At 54.0% G+C, this 20,015-nt stretch overlaps 1 protein-coding gene across 10 annotated transcripts in view; it reads right to left on the reverse strand.

Annotated features, from left to right (window-relative positions):
* Nucleotides 1–16,598: 16,598 nt before the first annotated feature.
* The window catches only part of LRRN2 (leucine rich repeat neuronal 2), a 59,573-nt gene continuing 56,156 nt past the window's right edge, over nucleotides 16,599–20,015 (reverse strand). For 8 of the 10 annotated variants that reach the window (XM_032878401.1, XM_032878396.1, XM_032878397.1 and 5 more), the window contains exon 2: nucleotides 16,599–19,623. In XM_032878401.1, coding sequence (XP_032734292.1) covers nucleotides 17,278–19,596 — 2,319 coding nt within the window. In that variant the 5' untranslated portion in view covers nucleotides 19,597–19,623 and the 3' untranslated portion in view covers nucleotides 16,599–17,277. Of the gene's footprint in view, nucleotides 19,627–20,015 lie in introns of those variants that run through there. The other 2 variants (XM_032878405.1, XM_032878404.1) reach the window with 2 other exon arrangements.

Genomic DNA, 20,015 nt, shown 5'->3' on the forward strand with positions numbered 1-20,015 from the left:
CAGGCCCCATCTGGGAGCCCTCCCCCACTTGGGAGCCCCCCCACCCACCATTACCTGGACATTCCCTGAAGGTAGTGAGCCTGGGCAATCATAGTGATGGTCTTATGTATTTGCCATCTCGAAAGGATCGCTGTGCTGCGTTGCCTGGTGTCCCATGTCCTGTAAACGGTTGTTTCATATATTTTGTCTGTTTTTTTTGTTTGTTTGTTTGTTTGTTATTTTCGGTGGGAGGGTAAGTCCTATCCCTGTTACTTCCTCTTGGCTGGAAGCTGGTCCCTTTGGATTTTGGAGACCAGTTTTATGATGCTGATGCCACCTGTGGCAACCTCAGTAGGAGCATCCCACTGGAGGTCCTGAGGCGTGAGGAGCGGACAGAGGCTCAGTTTCTCAGGTCACTATTCTTTTCAGCAATGATTTTGGCTTTGTCCTGGCCCCGATAGGCAAATCTCCTGACCCCTGGACCGCACATGAGTTTGCAGCTAAAGCTACTCATCATGTGGACCCAGCCATCAATTCAAGCATGCCTAGCAGCACCTCATCATCAAGGACAAATGCTTTCCATGGAACTTGGCCACGAAGATCGCAATGGCTCATGCAAGTTCTAGTAACAAGTCACTCAACCTCCCCAGTGTGCCCACTCCTGGAAGACAGGGGCTATCTTCCTCCATGTGCCTCTATAGATTCATGGGAAGTTGACCAAGGAAGAGAATGATCAAGATTGCTTTGCAAAACTCTTCACGATGTCCTATATCCACCAAGGTAAACTATCTTAGTGGTACAGCTCTTCAGAAGTGCCCTTGAAATAGACAGAGGACAGATATCCTCCCGATGGGAGCACTTTGAGCAGTACAACTTGTTGACTACTTGGCTTGGAGGGAAAGAGGGCCTGAGGTAAGGTTCTCACTAACTCTTTGCTTTGCTAATGGTTTGGCCAGATGGTCAAGAACTTGAAAGAGGTCAGATTCAAGAACTGGTGACAAGCAAATTAGGAAACGATATGTGGATGGGCCTCTTGGAATAGGCACAAAAATTGAGGATGTCCGTGTTCCATTGGGTATTTACCAAGCTCCTATTGGTAATTGGGCAGACAAGAAAGTCCACTGTGTGGCTGTCAACATTTCCCCTCAGCAACCCCAGGGTTTACTTAGTGGGCTTCTGAACCCAGTGGCCACAGTGACAAGTTGAGGGCATGGCAAAGGCTTCCCCAGAGAGTCTTACCAAGGCTAACCTGCCATTGTTAAATGCTGACCATTCCAAAAGCAGAAATCAGCCCTGGGCTCCTGACTTGGTACAATAACCTATGGGGGCTATTCAGCTGCCTCAGCCCAGGTAGGCTGTTTCAGATCGCACCGGTCTAGAGGGCGTGACTTGTTTTCCTGAAACAGACAATGGTTCCCAGTGGAATGAGGGCTCCTGGGATCCAGGGTCACTTTTGTAAGGATGGCGGTCTGCAGACCTTTGTTTGTTTGTTTGTTTGTTTTCCTAAGGAATAGGTACAGGAATAGAACCAGGATGTGGCACACAGATTTGGCTGCCATGGGCGGATCATCAAGAAGGTTTAGAGACAGACTGGGAGGTGGTGCATGAGCCAGAGTGGGCTACAGAGGTGAGCAAACAGCCAAGTCTTGAAACATTTATGCTTTGCACAGAGTTGAGTGATTGTCGTGGAGTGTGTGTGTGTGTGTGTGTGTGTGTGTTTGGTGCATGCCCATATCTCATCTTTCTGATCAGCTGGGGAGGGCTTTTGGGCAAGGGATGATTAAAGAGATCTCAGAGGGAGGGAAGAGTGGGGCAGTCTCTCATCCCCTTGTTTACTCAGAGCATAGGTTCTCCCACAGAACACTTTCATCTGTTGAATGAGAAAAAAGAACAGGAGACAAAATGAGCAAATCTGTGTACCTTCGGGTTCGATGTCATCTCTGACCCAGCACCGTTCCCCTCCATTCTGAGACTGTCTTTGTCGACCTCCCCTAGCTGGCAGCCCCTGGTGTCTGCTTGCTGTTCGATATAACGATTGCTCTAGCTTCGACTGATCTAGTGCTTTCGTACCCTCGTGAGGGACTCTGTAGGCATTAACCTCATAGAAACCTCAGAACCCAAGAAGGTAATTATGTGTACATACTGGTGAAGAAGCAGTTTCAGGTAACTTCGTCAAAGTGACCCAACAGGTCAATGAGAGAGTCAGGAATTGAAGTCTGATGGGTCTGACATGGTGGCTTGTGTCCATAAAACCTCCTCTATACCGTTGGGATATGCACGGTGACGGCGGTCTCACCACCTCAAAAGAGAGCTCATGCTCTGGCTGTGGAAGCAGATATAAGCAATCTCTTGTGCCCGGGATACATGTCACTTAGCCAGCTTTGGCTGTTAGAAAATTTCCTTACGTCGAGTTGAAGCCTACCTCCCTGTAATTCGTTCTGAGTGTCCTCTGTGGACTCCTGAGAACCATGCTCCTCCCTCCTCCCCACGATGGTCCTACCTCTGGTTGCAAATGCTGTTAGCCTGGGGTGCTCAGGCCGAGCAAGGTGAGGTCTGCCCAGTGCAGAGACTTTCCAGACCATTGCCTCCTGTCTAGACACTATATGGTTATTAATGCCATTTCACCTCACATTAGCTTTTTTTGGCAGGAGAAATTCTTCCTCTGTTCTGGGCTGCTTGGCTGAATGACTATGGAACTTAGCTCAAAGCAGGAAATAATAGGAGAGGGCAGGAGCGACAAGTTCCCCTGGATCTGGTCTGAGTCACCTGTGATTCTGGTCTCTGGGTCTAAGAGCACGGCAGGGAGAGAGGGAGGGGAGCCCGCGCATGAGCTGGAGTTCTGCTCCTGGTTTGTGGGGTGACGCGTGGTAACAGTGTCTTCTGGAGCAGAGCTGCACGCTGTGCGTGTGCGTGTGTGTGTACACATGCACGTATGTGCGTGTCGATGTAGCAGAATAATCTAGAAAACAACTATTGAGCCTTTGCCTCAGCCTCGTCTACCTGAGCCTTTCCATCCTTACCGTGGAAGCAACTGAATCTCGTTTCACTGGAAAAAGCATCTTCCAGACTGAGCTGAGCTCTGCACATGAGATAACCTCCAGATCATCCCCCTGTACCTCTGGGCCGCAGTACAAAGAGGTGAGTTAGGGGGCTACACTGGGGTGCTGGGGTGGGAGCCAGGAGATCCAGAAGCCTAGTTCTGGCCTCCCGTCCGGGGCTGGAAGGAGAGGGCACGCTGCCGTTCCTCCTGAGTCCAGGCAGAGTCCTCTGGGACCTGTGCACGTGGGGAGGTGGTGGTTTTCCATAGATGTGTTCCTTGCGTGCAACTCCAGGCTAAATGGCTTGGATTTCCTCCTCATTAGGATGTAACGTGGCTCCTGATGCCCAGAAGGGAATGAGCATGAGAGCTCCAGGTCACTAACAGACTGAAATTGGTAAGGGCAGGGAATCAAATGCACCCAGGGACAAAGAGGACGGGCTCGTGGGGCTCTGCTCTCTCCTGCTGGCCACAGCACGGAGGCTGCGAGAGGGCAGGCGTCTTGGGCTTCCACCCCAATATTGCCGTCAGCTAGCTGTGTGACAAAGGCTGCGTCTCACCCACCTGCCCCATGAGGGGATGGCTCAGGGACCTATGGACTCTGGTTTGAATCCTAGACCTGATCTTGGGTAAGTCACATAAACTTTCTGGATCTTTGTCTATAAAATGAGGTTAAAACTCTTCACCTCCTGGGATTTCTGGGAGAAGCAGAGAGACCCCTGTCTCACAAGGTCACTTGGTGAAGAATTGTAGCTGTCGCTGTAGGGAGCCCTTGCTGTCGCTCCGCCGTCATGGGACTAACACCATGGGAGTAACAGGGCTAATGGAAATGAAGCTCTTTGGGGCCCTGCGTGCTGTTATGAGTTAGCACGATAACAACAGCAGTATTTACATAAAGGTCCCCAGTCATCTGTGTTCCCAGGATGGACAACTTTGGGGGCCCCTGGGGAGAGTACTAGCCCTTTGGGGCAGACCCCATTCTGCACGCCTCTCCCCCAGATCATTGCTCTTCCCTTATAAACGTTTCCAATTCCAGGACCTGCCGTTTACCAGTTACCTGAAAAAGATTCAGGATGCTGTAGGAGACATTTTTGTCCTACTAAGGTCTCTCCATTCCGCAGGGAATGGCCAATTACAGCCCGGCTCAGAGAGATGCATCACCGTCACACCTGGCTCCTAGGGTCCCCCTCCCCAGCTGGGCTGGCTCCCCGGGCAACAGGCCACAGATCCCAGCTGTCTCCTAGCCATGGCAGGAGGGCCGAAGGGGGAAGGACACGATCACTGGTCAGAAACTGGGACACCAGGGAGGCCTTGAAGAAACCATAAACTCTTCATTCCTGAGTGTCACAGGGCAGGGTACAGCTAGATAAAGTCAAAGACATCAATAATCCAGAGCTTGGATCAGATTGCAAAAGAATCCAGCATTCACGTTTCATTGCTTGGTCCCCGCCTTTCTGCCTACCCTCGTTTCCCATAATTTTGGGGAGGCATTGAAGGCCAGAAGACAAGAAAGAAGTTGAAAGATCCGGCTAATTTTAAACTTGACATTAGTGGTTGCACGTTAGAACACTTTATGTGGGTGGAAGGAGGATGGAAGCCGGCCAGCCCTCCCCCACCCCCCTAGCCCCCCATCCCTGCTCCTTCGTGTCTCATCAGACTCCTGATTCAGGCCTGCCTGCATTTACTCACACATTCATTCACTCACCAAAAACTTGGAATGAACATCTACACCGAGCCAGTCCATGTTCAAGGTGCCAGGGATAAAAAGTGAACAAGACTGCTCTGTTCCCAGAACCTAGTCTTTTCAGAACACTAGCAAGTCACCAGGGAGTACACCCAGCGTGCGAAGCTTCTCACGGTCCCCATGATAATGCCGAGAAGAGGCTCCCACTCAGAATGGGGGAGGCCACGGAAGGCTTTCTGGAGGAAGTGACATCTAAGCTAAGACCCTAAGATTGAACAAAACCAGCTAGACGAAGAGAGGAAGGACGGTGCTGGGCGGAGCATGTTCCAAGTCGAGAGAGCACTGTAAGCAATGTCCCAAGATAGACAGCGAGCGTGGTATGTTCTAGCAATGGAAACTCCTCTGTGTGGCTGGATCTCAGATAAGGAGGGAGTGACACAGCAGATGTGCTGAGAGGTAGGTGGGGCTGGGCGGTGAAGTGCAGTGTTGACGTGTCCAGAAGCTTCATCTGAGGGTTGTGGGGAGCTACGACACATTCGAAGCAGGGAAGGAACTGGATCAGATCTGAATTTTAGAAGGAGCCTTTTGGCTACTGATTCACTGCCTCACACCAGAAGGGAGGCAGGGAGACCAGGTTGGAGACTGTCACAGTGGTGCAGGGGAGAGCTGACAGTGGCCTGGACTTCCACACCTGTGTCCTTAGCCAGCCTCTCCTGCGTTCATCCCCTTTGCCCTGGGCTCTGACCACAGGCCCCACGCAGCCAGTGGATGGGGCGGCAGTCCTGTTCTTACCCCCAAATCTTTCTCATCGTGGAGTGCTCCCGCAACAGGAGGGATTATAGGAGCACCATTGTTCTGGGGAGTTTGCTTGACTCACTGCCTCGGAAGTTCTTGTTTTCTTTGTTCCTCGCAGGCCTGCCAGAGCACAGGGCTCATCAGGGCCCAGGTCACGGCCACGGGACTACCCCAGATGTGGACGGAGAAGTGGGCTCAGAGGAGAAGCCTGGGGACGATGACACCAGTTATGCGGACTGAGGTTCCCATTTCAAGTCAAGCGGTGCTGGGGAGCCCATTGTTCTCAGGGACCTCTGACAAACAAAGCAGGTGGAGACACGAGAGCCCTTGTGCTCAGTGGGTGGGAAGGTAAAATGGTGTGGGAATGGAAAATGCAATGGCGGTTCATCAAACATTAAACGTAGAATGACTACATGATCCTGCAATTTCAACTCTGAGTCGAGACCCCAGAGAAGGGAAGGCAGGGGTCTCAGAAAGCTGTTTGCACACACATGTTCCCAGAAGCCTTGTGCACAAGAACTAACAGCTGGAAGCATGGCAGGTGCCCATCAGTGGAGAAATGTGTAAGCAAAATGTGGTCTCTACATCCAAGGAAATACTCAGTATTAAAAAAGAAAGAAATCCAGACACCTGCTACACAGCATGGATGAACCTTGAGGACTTTATGCTCAGTGAAATAAGCCAGTGACAAAAAGACCGCATGATTCCACTTATTTGAAGTCAAGGTCACAGAAACAAAAAGTAGCATGGTGGTTACCCAGGGCTGGGGGAGGGGCCAGCAGGAACTTGACTTAATGGATAACAGTTTCCAGGTTGGGAGATGAAAAACCTCCTGATCCTAGTTGCACAACTGTGTGAGTACCCTTAATGCTTCTGAGCTGCACAATTAGAAATGGTTATGATAGTAAGTTTTAGGTCATGTGTTTTTAAACCACAATTAAAAATTAAAATAAAGAAATCATATCACTTATATAAATTATTATTTTTTTAAAGCCAAGCAGGGGCGAGGGTGGGTGGTGGGGGTGTTAGCAGCTCTCTCTTTCTGAGAGCAGCGGGAAGTGAGAGAAGGTCAACCCAGATTCTGACTCCCCTTCCCTGGGCTGCTCCAGGTAAGGGCATTAGGTCCCCAACCTTCCCCCTTGTCCTCACTGGGGTTGAGGGGGAGTGAGAGGCAGCTGGAGAAGGAGGAGGAGGAGGAGGAAGAAGAGAGGCAGCTGAGCATTTAGTTGGTACCCACATGGCCAAGGGTCACAACTGCAATTCCTCGACTGTATCCCTTGCACACATACACTGTCTCCTCGAATACAGACTTACCACTTACTTCTCCCTCTGTATTAATCAGAGCCCGTTTCTTCTCTGCAGAAGTGATGGGCAGGCTGAAAGGTGGGAAACACGATATTGCTTTTGGTACCACGCTCCTCCGGGGTGTCTCTCCCTCCCTATTTCTCTCACCTGGTTTCTCTCCAGAAAGCTCGCTGAGGTCCGGCTGGAGCCAGGGGATGGCTGGGATGACAGGCTGGCAGCCCCTTCGATCCATCTGGGGAAGAGTCAGCACGGAGGGAAGGCTGCTGTGGATTTCCCTTTTGCTCAAGTGCGACGTTGCCCTTCCTCATGCCCCCTCTGGCTACAGCAACTGGACCCGATGAGGGTCCCCGCATTGGCCTGCTGGCAGCACACCCTGACGGGCTGGGCCTTGGGCACCCAGCGGCTTGCGTGGTTTCTCAGATGCACCCATCTCTGCCACTGCAGGGGTTCCTCCAGCTCCAAGCCCTGCTCTGCCATTTGGCCTGACCCATTGTATGCCTGTGTCAGGGGTCTTGACCACACACGTGGCTGAGTTCCTCTGTATGCTGGATACTCGGGTTCCCTAAGCTTTGCGGCTTCTCTCCACCAGGATGTGGTGGGTGTCTGCCGAGGGGTCGGCAAGGAGGAGGAGAGCTGGTGTCTTTATTAAAAACAGGGCAGGGGCGCCTGGGTGGCTCAGTGTGTTAAGTCTCTGCCTTCGGCTCAGGTCATGATCTCAGGGACCTGGGATTGAGCCACGCATCGGGCTCTCTGCTCAGCGGGGAGCCTGCTTCCCCCTCTCCCTCTGCCTCCTCTCTGCCTACTTGTGCTCTCTCTCTGTCAAATAAATTTATTTATAAATAAATAAACAAACAAATAAATAAATAAAAGCAGGGCAAAGCCCCACTGGCCTCCCTAGTCTTGGCTGGTTCTCCTCTGAGCTCTTCGTCTGTGTTCCCGTCCTGGATACTGGCTTGGTGCGTTGTCCCCTTCATCTAACCCTGGATTGCCGCCATCTTGTACCGCCAGCCTAGTACAGAAACGCTTTCATTGGGTGAGACTCGACTCCCTCATCAGAAGGTAGACTCCCGGGGGGAGGGGAAAGGCTCTTCATTTCTTCTTGGACTTTGCAGCGGGATCTTAACACAACTTTTGTTTTGTAAAAACTGTAGCTCTTCGTCTGTTTGTCGGGTCTCCCCCAATTTTTTCTCTCCATCTCGTTGACTTCTGAGGGAGCTGTTGTGTCATGATCCTTGTTGACATTCTTGTCTCCAGTTATTTATTGACACCCCTCCACCCCGCCCTGCCCCGAGCCTTATTTTCTCCATGGCTCTGTCAGTGGCTGAAACACTGCTCGCACATTGGGGGCCAAGATGTGCCATTTCACTTGGCAGTGGTTTTCCATCCTATCTGTTTGTGAGGTGACGCCCACCCACCATCAGCAGGGATGGACGAAGACCTCTGGGCTGGCCCAGGCTGAGGCTGGGGGCAAATGGGAAAGAACACTGGAGGGGGTGGTTCCTCCGTGAGTGTTTTGTGTCACGCTGCCTCTCGTGTCCCCGCACACCCTATGAGAGCCGGAGAGTTAGCACTTGGGTCACAAGGAGCTCCATCTTGGCCTTCTGACGCTCCGAGGGTGGTGTCGGCTGCACTCCCTTTCCGTGTCTCAGTGGCTCCCACCACTGAGGGAGCCCCCCTGGGCTGTGGTTCTGTCACGTGGGAGGGGAAGCCTGGGCTGAGCTGCTCCGGAAGTTCAGAGTTAATGAGTAGGAATCACAGGGCCAGGCTTTTGGTTCAGTCTAAGAAAGAAATTTGAAACAAATAGAGTTGCTAAACCAGACAGGCTGCCTTATGAGAGGCGAGCTTTCCATCACTTCCGGTTTTTAAGCTTCGATGAGATGATGGAGCCGCTGTAGAGAGAAGGTCTATGGTAGGAGCAGGGGGGCCTGGAAGACTCTTCCAGATCCAAGAGAGTCGATTAGTCTCTATCATGGTGCGAACTCCTGAGGACAGGGCTGGTTTTATTCAACCCTGCGTCCCTGGGGCACACCGTAAACACGGCCGTTGCCTGTTGGGTGATGACTGAGTGAATGCCTGACTAGGCTCACTGAACGTAGGAACCATCCTCCCAATGGGCCTTCACACCCGGCCATACTAGAAGACAAAGGCAAGGTTATTTCCCCATAGTTCTTCCTGAAGAAGCCAGGAGTGGGTGATGGGAGCCCTGGGGAGAGAGGAGAGGTCCTGAAAAGAGGGGCAGCTGGCTCAGTCATAAAGGCGGTTTTGAGCGTATTGAGCTCCTACTACAGTGACTCTCAACCTTGACTCTACATTTGAGTCACCTGGGGAGCTTTAAAGAGAAGTAGTAATGGCTGTATCTCGCCCCCAGAGACTCGGGTTTAATTGGTCTGTGGAGTTGGGCATCAGTTTTTAAAGCTCCCCTGGTGATCCTAATGCACAGCCAAGGCTGAGAATCACTACCTTACTAAGTGCCAGGTGCTTTACCTCAATTTTCTCGTGAATCCCCCAACAACTCATGAGGCAGTTCGCAGCATCTGGGCACTGGTCCCGAACCCGAGGCACCAGAGTGAGGTCCAGCAGCCCTCGTTCACAGATGAAGCAGACAGCTACTGTCACGAGGAAGGATCACAGCCGGGATTTGAATCCAGGTGTATCCCTCTGTCCAGACCTGAAAGTATTCTCTTTTACGTGTGGTCCTGCATGGTCAAAGCCAAGACATACTGCGCTGCTGGTGGGGAAGGGACTGGGGTCTCCCGCTAGTCCTGGGTGGATTCTTTCTCCCTGTCACTTGGTGCCAGGATGGAGCTCCATCTGGAGCCCAGCTGCTCTTGCCCTAGGGAAGCAAAGGGCAGAATACCCCAGGATTCATTCTAAAATGGTTTTATTAGGTGCTTAAAATAGCTTTTAGCAGATGGTGTGTAGAATGGGGGACTGGAGCAGAGCTGCAAATGACATTTACAAGGTTGTGTGTGTTGGTGCAAGCACATGCCTGGGCACGTGGGCACACAGCTGGTATGTGAACACACAGGGTGGGGGGTGTTGGAGACGTTGAAGAATGGTGGAAGGGGACATAAAGGAGAAGCAGAACAGGATGGGTGATTCTAATCTACCTCAGATTACAGAGGAGGAAGGCTTGAAACTGGTTTTCCCAAGGCACTTGGGTGAATTCCGTGCCAGCCCCCGGCACATAGTAGCCAGAAAGATGTTGTTGCCTGGCGGGGGGACCTCTAATGTGGCTCCTAGGGTTGGGGAACCCATGGAATTGACATGGGGGTGCAGCAGACTTCTAGGAGGCTTGTTGATTTTGATGAGCTAAAAGTCTGAAGTTGATTGAAGGTTAGGGACAGGCCCAGGAATGCTTGGTTTGCAAATGAAAACACTGGGAATTCACTTTCCTCGTTTTAAAGGAAATGTCTACATGCGGAAATCCAAATCCCATTAAGGTGCAGAGATGGTGGATGTTTGCCACTCAGATCCTCCCCAACAGACTCTCAAACTGTTGGGGGTGTCCCTGTTTCCCTTGGCAACTCCCGACTGGACTCTTAAGGCTTTGTGCTTGTGAGTGTGACTCTTGGACCTTCTAATTCCTGATTTTTCAGAGTTCTGGACCCATTTCAGAGTCTTTTTAAATCCAGGGTGCCCTCTCTCTGGAAAATTTCACAATCACATACACAGAAAAATATGTCAGCAATTTGTAGAGGCCCATGGACCCTCCAGGTCCATCTTTGAGCTACTGACTCTAGTGGAGGGCCCCGAGGAGTGGGGCTGAGCCCAGCCCTGCCCTGAGCCAGGACACTAGAGGGCTCGTTCCCTTGCACTGTGACATGAATGGAGATAATGACACTGAAGCCAGGGCAAGGCAGGGGCCTGAATCAGAGGACTCTGTGGCTGGCTTCAGCTGTGAGAATTGGGACTTCCACAAGCAGTGGCTGGTGGCCCGTAAACTCTGAAACTAGGACCTACCGCAGCTCACTCTTTCTACTGAGGCTCCTCTGCTCGGTCATCCCCTCTCCCATGAGTCCTGGGGTTCTTGCTCCCGTCCACCACGCATCCATTCCTTTAACCCTTGCCAGTACAAGTGAGAGCATCCTCTTTTTATCGTCTGTAGTTAGTGCCTGATTATTGCCATCTAGCCTCCCAGACCCCCGAGAGGAGTGTACTCCACTCGCTCCCTTGTTTTCGATGTAGAAGGTAGTGTGGGTAAGTGGGTAGAGCAGGGGAATTGGGAATTAGAAGATCTGTGTTCAAATTCCGGCTCTACACTTATTGGCGGTGTGACCTGGGGTCAGTGATTTAAATTTCCCAAGCTTCAGTCTCCTTACCTGTAAAATGGGGACTATAATCTTATCTGTGCTGCCTGACTCCTTGAGTTATTACTAAGAACAGACGAGAAAGTAGATATCCAGGAGGTTAGTAATGAGCTGCAGTGGGCTGCCCATTATTCTTACCATGAAGTTGGGCCAGGTTCCTTCTTCTGTCTTTATAGGCTGACAGCCTGGCCCTTTTTGATTTCTGGTGACAGCAGTTAGGGGATGAAGTAGAGCTCCTTACCACCATGTCCACATACTCTAGTCCTCTTGCTGCCAAGCGAGCTGCCGTTTTTCAGGGATGGCCCTCTCAGAGCTCTAAGACATCCCCCAGCAAGACCACCTCTGTCTGCGTAGTGGTGCTAAAGGTGGGAGTGGGGAGCTGTGGGGATCGGAAATTTCTACAAACAAGGCACAGGGGAACTCTGGGTTCCTTGGTCGGGGACTACAGGAAAGAGAACCTGGAGGGACACAAAGACACTGAGTGTATGCCGGGGACAGAGTGGGAGTGTCATGGAAGGTCACAAGCAGCAGAGCCAGCTTTTGGATGAAGACAACAGGAGAAGGGCTCAGGCTAGCATTGTGGTAGGACAGTGATGTGGGCCACTTGGCCAGAAGGAGGCCATGGGGGACTGCATTTTCTAATTAGTGCTCTAACCTGGGTGCAAAGGCCAGAGCTGCCATCTGGATACTCGCTTGGTGCCATGTCGGGCTCGGTGTCAAGTCTCCAAGGAGCTCCTGACTTGCCCAGCTACTGCCTGGGCTCCGAAGCAATGGAAACCCACTGGTAAAGCTGCTCCTGACATAATTCTGACCAACAAAAAAGAACTGGCTGGTGAGGGGAGTGATCAGCCCCCTGGAGGAGTTCCTGGCATCTATGGGAGGGAAGGGTGAGGGGGCAAAAATCAGACACACACCCCCAGACTTCCACAAAGCATGCTTCAAGAATTCAGAGAAAGGAACCAAAACTGTGATTCTCAGGAGAATAGAGTTCAAGAGGTTTTAAAACTGAAGTCCTGACAATGAAGTCGCAAATTATACTGTGAGTTAAAAAAAAAAAAAAAGAAAGAAAAAAAGGAAAAAGAAAAGAGGGCAACATCTAAAAATAAAGGTGGCTGGACAGGGGAGCTCTCCAGTGCACACAGATTTTAGAAGTTCTTGTGTTCTCAAAAAACTCCTGACATACTTTTAAAGTGTATGAATTTGAATAGAGTAGAGCGGGGTGGTTAAAACCGAGCCCTTGGAATCCGTGTTTGAATCCCAGCTCTGCCACCTACTAGCTGTGTGACCTTGGATAAGTCATTTGACCTCTCCCGAGCTCTGATACCTAAATTAGTAAAATGGGGATAGTGGTATCCACTCTATAAGGGTTTGAAATGCAATGGGGCATGTGAATGCTGACCAGAGAGGCTGGTGCACAGACGTTCTCCGTAGCCCTCCTTACCAGCCGTCTATAAAAAATACAGGAGCTGCTCTGAATCAGAGGGCTGCAAAAGGATCCTGCCAAAGGGCTGGAATTGTATGCGGAAGGTGAAAGACGGGTTGATGAGACACTTGGGAAAACTCTGCAGAACACACCGGGGCTCTCTTTGGAAAATCATCAAGAAGAAAGCAGATGTCAGGCCGGAACAGCAATGCGTTGTCTGCGGTGGACAGAGGGAGGGCAGGGTAGGGACTCCTGCTGTCCCTGCAGCCTCTCCCTCAGAGGGACATGCTTGATGACAAACACGAGATGGAACTGAAGGCCGGTCAGGGTGGTTCTTCACTCCCTGGAACGAGTCCCACTCGCTGTTGCAGGGCAGGGCACTGACGGAGCCTGCACACGTGGTGGTGGGAACAACCTTGAAGGATCACCAGGAAGGCTCATGCTTGCCCTTCCCTTTCCTCTCTCGCTGTGGCCACACTAACCTCCTTGCTCTTGGCCTTCATTCACCCTTGCTGTCCTCTCTGCCTGGATGACTCTTCTCTCAGAGCTTTGCTCGAATATCAGCTTCCCGTGAGGCCTTCCCGGAGCACCCCGTGCAAGGCCCCACCGTCCCCCTACCCTCTTCGATGACTCACGTTTTTCTCCACAGTCCTCATGACCACCCTACATACGGTCGATTCTTGCTTGTGTGTCCTGTCCATCAACTTTCCCTACTCACGACAATGCAAGGTCCACAGGCTCAGAGATGTGTACCTGCATCCCCGTTTCCTATCACTGTGCCTCCCACCTAGTTATGTTCATTAACTATTTGTTGGTTGGGGCGGACATATTGGTTGGGGGGGGACAGAGGGAGGGACAGGAAAGGAGGAAAGGAAGGAAGGAAGGAAAGTTAAGGAAAGGTCAGGAAAGGTCTGGAAAGGCAAGGAAAGGTCAGGAAAGGCAAGGCAAGGCCAGGCAGGGCAGGAAGGGAGGAAGGAAGAGGGCACAGTTAGAAAGAGGCTGCCAGACTTGGTTGACCAACCATCCCAGTTTGTCCAGGACTGGGAGACTTCCTGAAACAAAGGATTTTCGGTGCTGAGACCAGTAAAACTCTAACTGGTCACCCACACTCACTTAGCCAACAGCGTTTACTTCTCTGAGTGGGGACTAGGCTGCTAGCTCCCAGGACTGCCTTCGGCTCACCCTCTCCGCATTTCACACAGCTTCCCACAAAGTGTGTCCGTGGGAGGTTGCAGAAACGTGGGCTGCAAGACAGCGTGTTTGAGCGGCATGTAGGTGGCTGAGGGGCCACACCAGGCACGCGGAGTGATGGAGACCGTCAGGATGGTGGGAAGGCTGCGCGGTGAGCCACGGAACTGTGTCCCAGCCCCACAGTCAGAGCCGTGGCTGAGCATGTGGCAGGCAGGGCAATCTCGAAGGGGCATGCACTAGGGAGGGAAGGCTAATAGGCCCAAGAGCTGGGCCGCGTTTTGAAATCGTCTCTATGGATGGAAATGACAGACCCTTTGTAATAACTTAAAATGTAAAGGGAAATAAATACTGTTTTCTATTTACGGTTAAAGAAAAATCCATCTTAAATGCACAGAAGTGATCAGGCTTAATGGCTGTTTTGTTTTAGACCCAGCATGTTAGGTGCCCACACGCTCAGTCCAGTGTGAAAACAGAGACTCTCCCCACAGATATGGTGTCTAAACAGACTTTTGGGGCGTGGTGGCGCTGTCCCCCTGCCAGGCCCCACATACCTGAGCCGAGTACCCTGCTCGGTACCAGAGGAGGGGCTGCTGGCTCTCATCTGCTTGGTTTCTAGCTGAGAGATAGGTTCATACACCTACAACAGTTTCCCTCCTTCCCCTCCCCGCCAAAGAAGGAGGGATTCATTGTCAAGGGCACAAGAAGTGTAAGGCCCATGGCAGCCAGGAGGCGGCAGCGCAGTGGGTCCCAGGAACCGTGAGGACTGGGAGCCAGGAGTGCATCCCCTTCCCTGGGTGGGGGGGCGGGGGTTGGGTTGGGGCTCAGGGCTCCCACCATTCTCGCAGGGCTTTTTCCCTGCAACTGAGAAGACTGGGCAAAAGGAGGGTGGCAAATAGGCCTTCTGCCTCCCAGGCTCAGGCATGCGTACAGGTGTTCTGAGCTCGCAGGCCGAAAGCCCTGGGCGTCCAGCTGGAGGTTGGGTTGCTAGGACGAGGCCCAGGGCTGGTAGGAAAGTTCTTGGGTGGCAGCGGTGGTGGTGATGGGAGGGGGCTGTGGGGCTCCCCAGGCTTACACGGCTCTGAGGGCTGGTTTAGGGGAATGGCACCTTGATTCTTTGTGCCATGGGGGCCCGGATCAAGAGAGGCAACCAGTGCCCAGGGAGAGGCATCGATGTCTGACTCCCCTTCTTCATATTCAGTACAGGCTCTGCCCCACATCTTCCCCACAGAGCTCTGGATTGGGGTACGGCCCAACCCTTACCGATGGAGAGCAAGCTAGATCCCACTGGCCAGCTCCAGTCAATGGGTGGGGCTGCCGGGAGTAGCCGCCAGGACCTAAAGCTCCCCAGGAAGGAACATGGAGCGGGAAAGGGGGTGTGTTAGGAATGTCGGCCATGGGTGCCCAAAGGGGAGAGGGAGACAGTGGGTCCTGTCTCTGCTTTCCCATCCCCTTACCCTAAAAAGCACATGACTGGCCCATGGGGAAAAGCAGGCATGAACGGGGCCTGCTGACCTCACGGCAGAGGGTGGTCATTTCCTAACGGGGGCCGAGCAGCCCACTTGTGGAGGGGGAGGAGCAGACAGACCACCCTCCAGCCCCTTTTCTGTCTCTCCTGGGGCCAGAACCTACTGTTACCCCTAAACACGCTGGGGTCCGCAGAGGAGGGAGTGAAGGTTCTAGCCCCCACAGGCCAGACTCTGGGGTTCTCCGAGCATGGTCCCCCGACCAGCAGCAGCTCCGTCCCCTGAACACTTCCTAGAGATCCAAATTCCTGGGTCCTCCCAGATCTAGAGCAGAAACTGGCGGTGGGCCCAGCCACGTGCCCTGCAAAGCCCTCAGGTGGTTGCGATGTGGGCACCCCCTGGCCCACAGGAGGAAGGCCTCTGGATCTGCGGCCACCAAAGGGCTGCGGAGGAGCCCTGCCCGCGGCCTTGGGGCGAGTGTCCTCTTCCCTGACTCTGTGGGGCTCTATGCTCCGTCTCTACCTGCGTGTCCATTTGCCATCTCCGCTGTGGCTTGGAGCCAAATCGCAACAAGTCTGCCATCTGTGTCTGGAGCACAGGGGTGCTCAGCCTCACGTGGTGCTTCTTTGGTCTCAGGAGACCCGTGCTTTCCTAGTCCCTTCCAGGAGCAAGGGCTGTGGCCCCGTGACCGGCCACAGCAGCCCCTTCCCTGGGCTCTACGGCCTTTCCAACAGACACTCCTCTTTGCCTTTGGTCCTAAGAAGTCAATCTGTCTTTAAAAAAGAAAATACTGCGAAAGCAAACCAGGCTCATTGCAGATGATGCTGAAATGGACCAGAAAGATCAATGCAGCAATTTCTTTCTCCCACAGTCTTCCCCTCCCCAAATCCTCTATCAACCCACTCCCCCTTCTGCCCCAGTGAGCCAAAGTTCTTGCTGTCCTGATGATTTGCAATTCTCTGCATGACGCTGCCTCTTGGGTTTGTTTAATTAGAAATAGGCCGGGAAGTGCTTCCTAGGCACTGGCATGTTAATTGCTTATCAGGGAAAGAGAAGGGGTGACAATGTTTGGTGATGGAAATTTCCACTCTCTCCATCTCTCTGAGCTTTTCTCCATTCTCCTCTCCAGCCCTCTCCTTTTCCTCCTGTGATTCCTCCCTCTCCTGTCAGCCTCTCCTGCTCTCTGCCCTTCTGCCCCCAGCTCTCCCATTCACACTTACAGGGGCTCTGGGGAGCAGGCCCAGATTCAGACCTCCAGGGAACACCTGTGCCCTCTGTCACCATCTCCCTCTCCCCTCCTGTCCCGTCCCAGCCCTTCCCCACGCCAGCTGCTGGGTGTACAGACCCCTGAGAAGAGGACTTTAGAGTTACACTTAGTAGTCAAAGATGATTTTTCCTTTTGTTTCCTTTCCCCCTTATTATTGTTATTCTTGTTTATTTTTATTTTTTACAAAACAGGAGAAAAGAGTGAATGGGGTTGGGGGGAGGTGACACATTTCTCCACAAAGGTACAAAATTGCCTGTAGAAAGTCAACCTTGCAGTGCCAATCCGGGCTTGCCAAGATGAGGTGTTCCTGGGCATCCCTCTCCCCAAACGTCTTTCAGATCTGGTGGGGGACCCACTGTGAGAGTGGTCCCCCAAGGTGGGGAGGAGAGGCTTCCCTCAGCCCTTGCCCAGGAGGGGAAAGAGCAAGCAACTGAAACTGTACAAAGAAAGAGAAGAGGTGGGGGCTTCTCCCCCTGGGCCAAGGGCCTGGGGACAGAGGCGGGGGACATCCAAGCAGGGGCCCAGGCGCCTCTGGGCACACAGACAACTAGGGAGATGGGAGGCTCCAGCCAGAGTCCTTCCTGTTCCTCAGAGATGCTCCTCATGATGTCAGCAGACAGGCCCCCAGAAGGTAACGGCGACTTTTTGGAGGCAGTAGGAGCAGCTCCTGGAGCAACAAAGCCCCGTCTGTCTCGGTCCAGCCGCCAGGCCTCCAGCACGTGTGTCCATGTCACTTTCCTGGCAGGGCATCTGGCCCAGACTGCTTCCCTTTCAGTAAAAAGGAGTCCTAGGTACTTGTCTACTGCGGCGAGCAGGCCAAGCTTCAGGAATTTTGCAGCAATGGTGGGGACAGTGTTTCCCCTTCCAAAGACCTGGACAGCTTCCTTCCTGGATTCCAGGCCAGGATGAGGGGCGCAGACACCACTCGGACCGAGGGGGCGCTCCAGCCCCAGAAAGCCCAGGCTGGAAGGAGAGGCCGCCCACCCACCCCCTGCCTGGGCCGACCAGTGCCCAGGTGGGTGGCTAGCCCCACTGCCAGCAAGAGGACAGTGAGAGCCAGCATGGCTATGAGCCCGGGCCGGTCCCCTAAGGCTCTGTGGCAAGGAGTGGCCTCCTTAGTCCTGGTCCATACGCATGCCAACTGGGTGTGGGCATCAGCAAAGGCCACTTGCAGGCAGGCCCAGTACTCCGTGGCCTGAAGGAGGCGGGTGATGTTGAAGCTGTGAGTGCCCCGTGGCAGGCGGGCCAGAGCAGGGGAGCCCTGGCCCCGAGGGGAGGAGGCGCTGGACCAGGTGAGGTTGGTAGAGACTGTGTTGGGTGGGGGGACCCAAGACAGCAGGATGCGATAAGGGTGGGTCTCCTGCACCCGGAGCTCCAGCCCCCATCCCTCGTCCCGGCCTGGCTGCAGGGGAGCCCGGCCAACCACCACACTAACCGTCTTACTGTCAGTCCCCACCAGGTTCTGGGCCACACACGTGTACAGCCCCGCCTCGTCTGCTGTCACCCTCCGCAGCTCGAGGGTCCCCTCGGGGTACACCCGGTACTTCCTGCCCGCACGGGCAGCCGTCAGTCGGACCCCAGCCGGAGTGACCCAGTAGATCTCGGGTTCCGGTTCGGCCAGCGCCCGGCAGTGCAGCAGCAAGTTGTCTCCACTGGCCACCTGGAGGCTGTGGGGGAAGCTTCGGGGGGAGATGAGGGGCAGGCAGTGGTCCGTCATCTCCCGGAAGGGCACCTCGCGGACTGGGCGGCGCTGGAGGTCTGGCGGCTCGGCACACAGGGTGGACTGTGGCTCGATGAAGCGGACCCGGGTGCCCGTGGCATTGGCCCAGCGGATGACGCAATCACATCGGATGGGGTTGCCATGGAGACCCACCTCCTGCAGGTTGGGCAGGGACTCCACTGTCTGCTGGTGCAAGGCACTGAGAGCATTGTTGTTGAGCATGAGGGTCTCCATCTGGGGCAGGTGGTGGAAGGCGCGGGGGTGGATGAAGGACAGCCGGGGGTTGTTGGTGATGTCCAGCTTGGTCAGCTCGGGGAGGTTGACCAGAGCAAACTTGTCGATGGAAACCAGCTCCTCCATGTTGTTCAGCCCTAGCTCCTTGAGGTGCAGCATGTTGGCGAAGTCCCCGGGCCCCACCCGCTGCAGTGGATTCTTGTTCAGGTCCAGGAATTTGAGCCCAGGCACCTGCTCCAGGGCCCGCCGGGGCACCCGGGCCAGCTGGTTGTCATAGAAGGAGAGGCTCTCCAAGCTTTGCAAGCCCTCCAGGGCGTAGTCGGAGATCTCCCGAAGGTTCATGCCTGCTAGCACCAGGCTGCGCAAATTGGCCAGCGGCCGGAAGTTCATGTCCAGGATGGCATCTACCTTGTTGCCCCCGATCATGAGGATCTCCAGGTTGGGCAGCGTCTCGAACCAGCGGCTGTCGACGGCCCTCAGCAGGTTGGAGTTGAGGTGCAGCCGCAGCAGGTTGCTGAGGCCGGCAAAGGCCCTGGGGGCGATGCGGTAGAGCTGGTTGTGGTTGAGATAGAGCTCCTGGAGGCCGGTCAGCCCCGAGAAGCTCTGGTCCTCCAGCCGGGTCAGCTGGTTCTCCTCCAGGTGCAGGCTCAGCAGCTGGGGCAGTGCCCGGAAGTCACAGTCTCGGGCGTCCGCAAAGCTGTTCTGGGACAGGTCCAGCTCTGTGAGGTTGACCAGATAGCTGAGCTCACTCTGGTCCACACGGACGATGCTGTTGCTCTGCAGAAGCAAGGTCTGAGTGCCCACGGGCAGCCTGGGCGGCACGGTTGTTAGGAACAGGTCGTTGCAGTCCACAGTGTTGGCCTCGCGGTAGGACGATCGGGGTGTGTACCAGGGCCGGATCTGGCAGGCGCATTGAGGGGGGCAGGGCACGCGCCAGGGTACCACGGGCACGGCGGCAGTGGCACCAGCCACCCAGGCCAGCACGAGAGGGGCCACAAGGAGCCTCATGATGGAGCCGCAGGGTAGGGGACCATCCACGAGAAGAGTCTGGAGTCCTTCCACTCTTGCCAGTTCGCAGGCTGAGGGTCCTCCCAGGACAGTCATTCTACGTGGGGATGGGTGGGCATTGCTTCTTACCCTCCCGGGTATGGCTCTCCATCCTTGTTGGCTGGGGCTGGGCTGGCTCATTCATCGCCACGCCCCATCACAGCAGCCCTGGAAAAAGAGGATGCAGAATAAGGAGGAGGCAGGGAAGCAGAATCCATTTCCCCCCGCCTGTGTCACCCCTGTTTGACTGCGGAGGGCAAAGGAGCTGAGAGAGGTGGGCTGGGCCACTCCCAGGGCTCCTGGGTTCTCTCCTACAGCCCTCAGGCTTTATTTTTTAAAATTTATTTGTCAGAGAGAGAGAGAGATATAGAATAGAGAGAGCTCGCACAAGCAGGGGCAGCAGCAGAGGGAGAAGTAGGCTCCTGGTGAGCAAGAAGCCCGATGCGGGGCTTGATCCCAGGACCCTGGGATCATGCATGACCTGAGCCGAAGGCAGATGCTTAACCCACTGAGCCATCCAGGCGTCCCACTCTAGGGCTTTAGTGTCCTTTTCTATTATC

This window comes from Lontra canadensis, unplaced genomic scaffold (assembly GCF_010015895.1).
Source record: "Lontra canadensis isolate GAN:19392208 unplaced genomic scaffold, GSC_riverotter_1.0 scaffold63, whole genome shotgun sequence".
NCBI lineage: Eukaryota > Metazoa > Chordata > Mammalia > Carnivora > Mustelidae > Lontra > Lontra canadensis.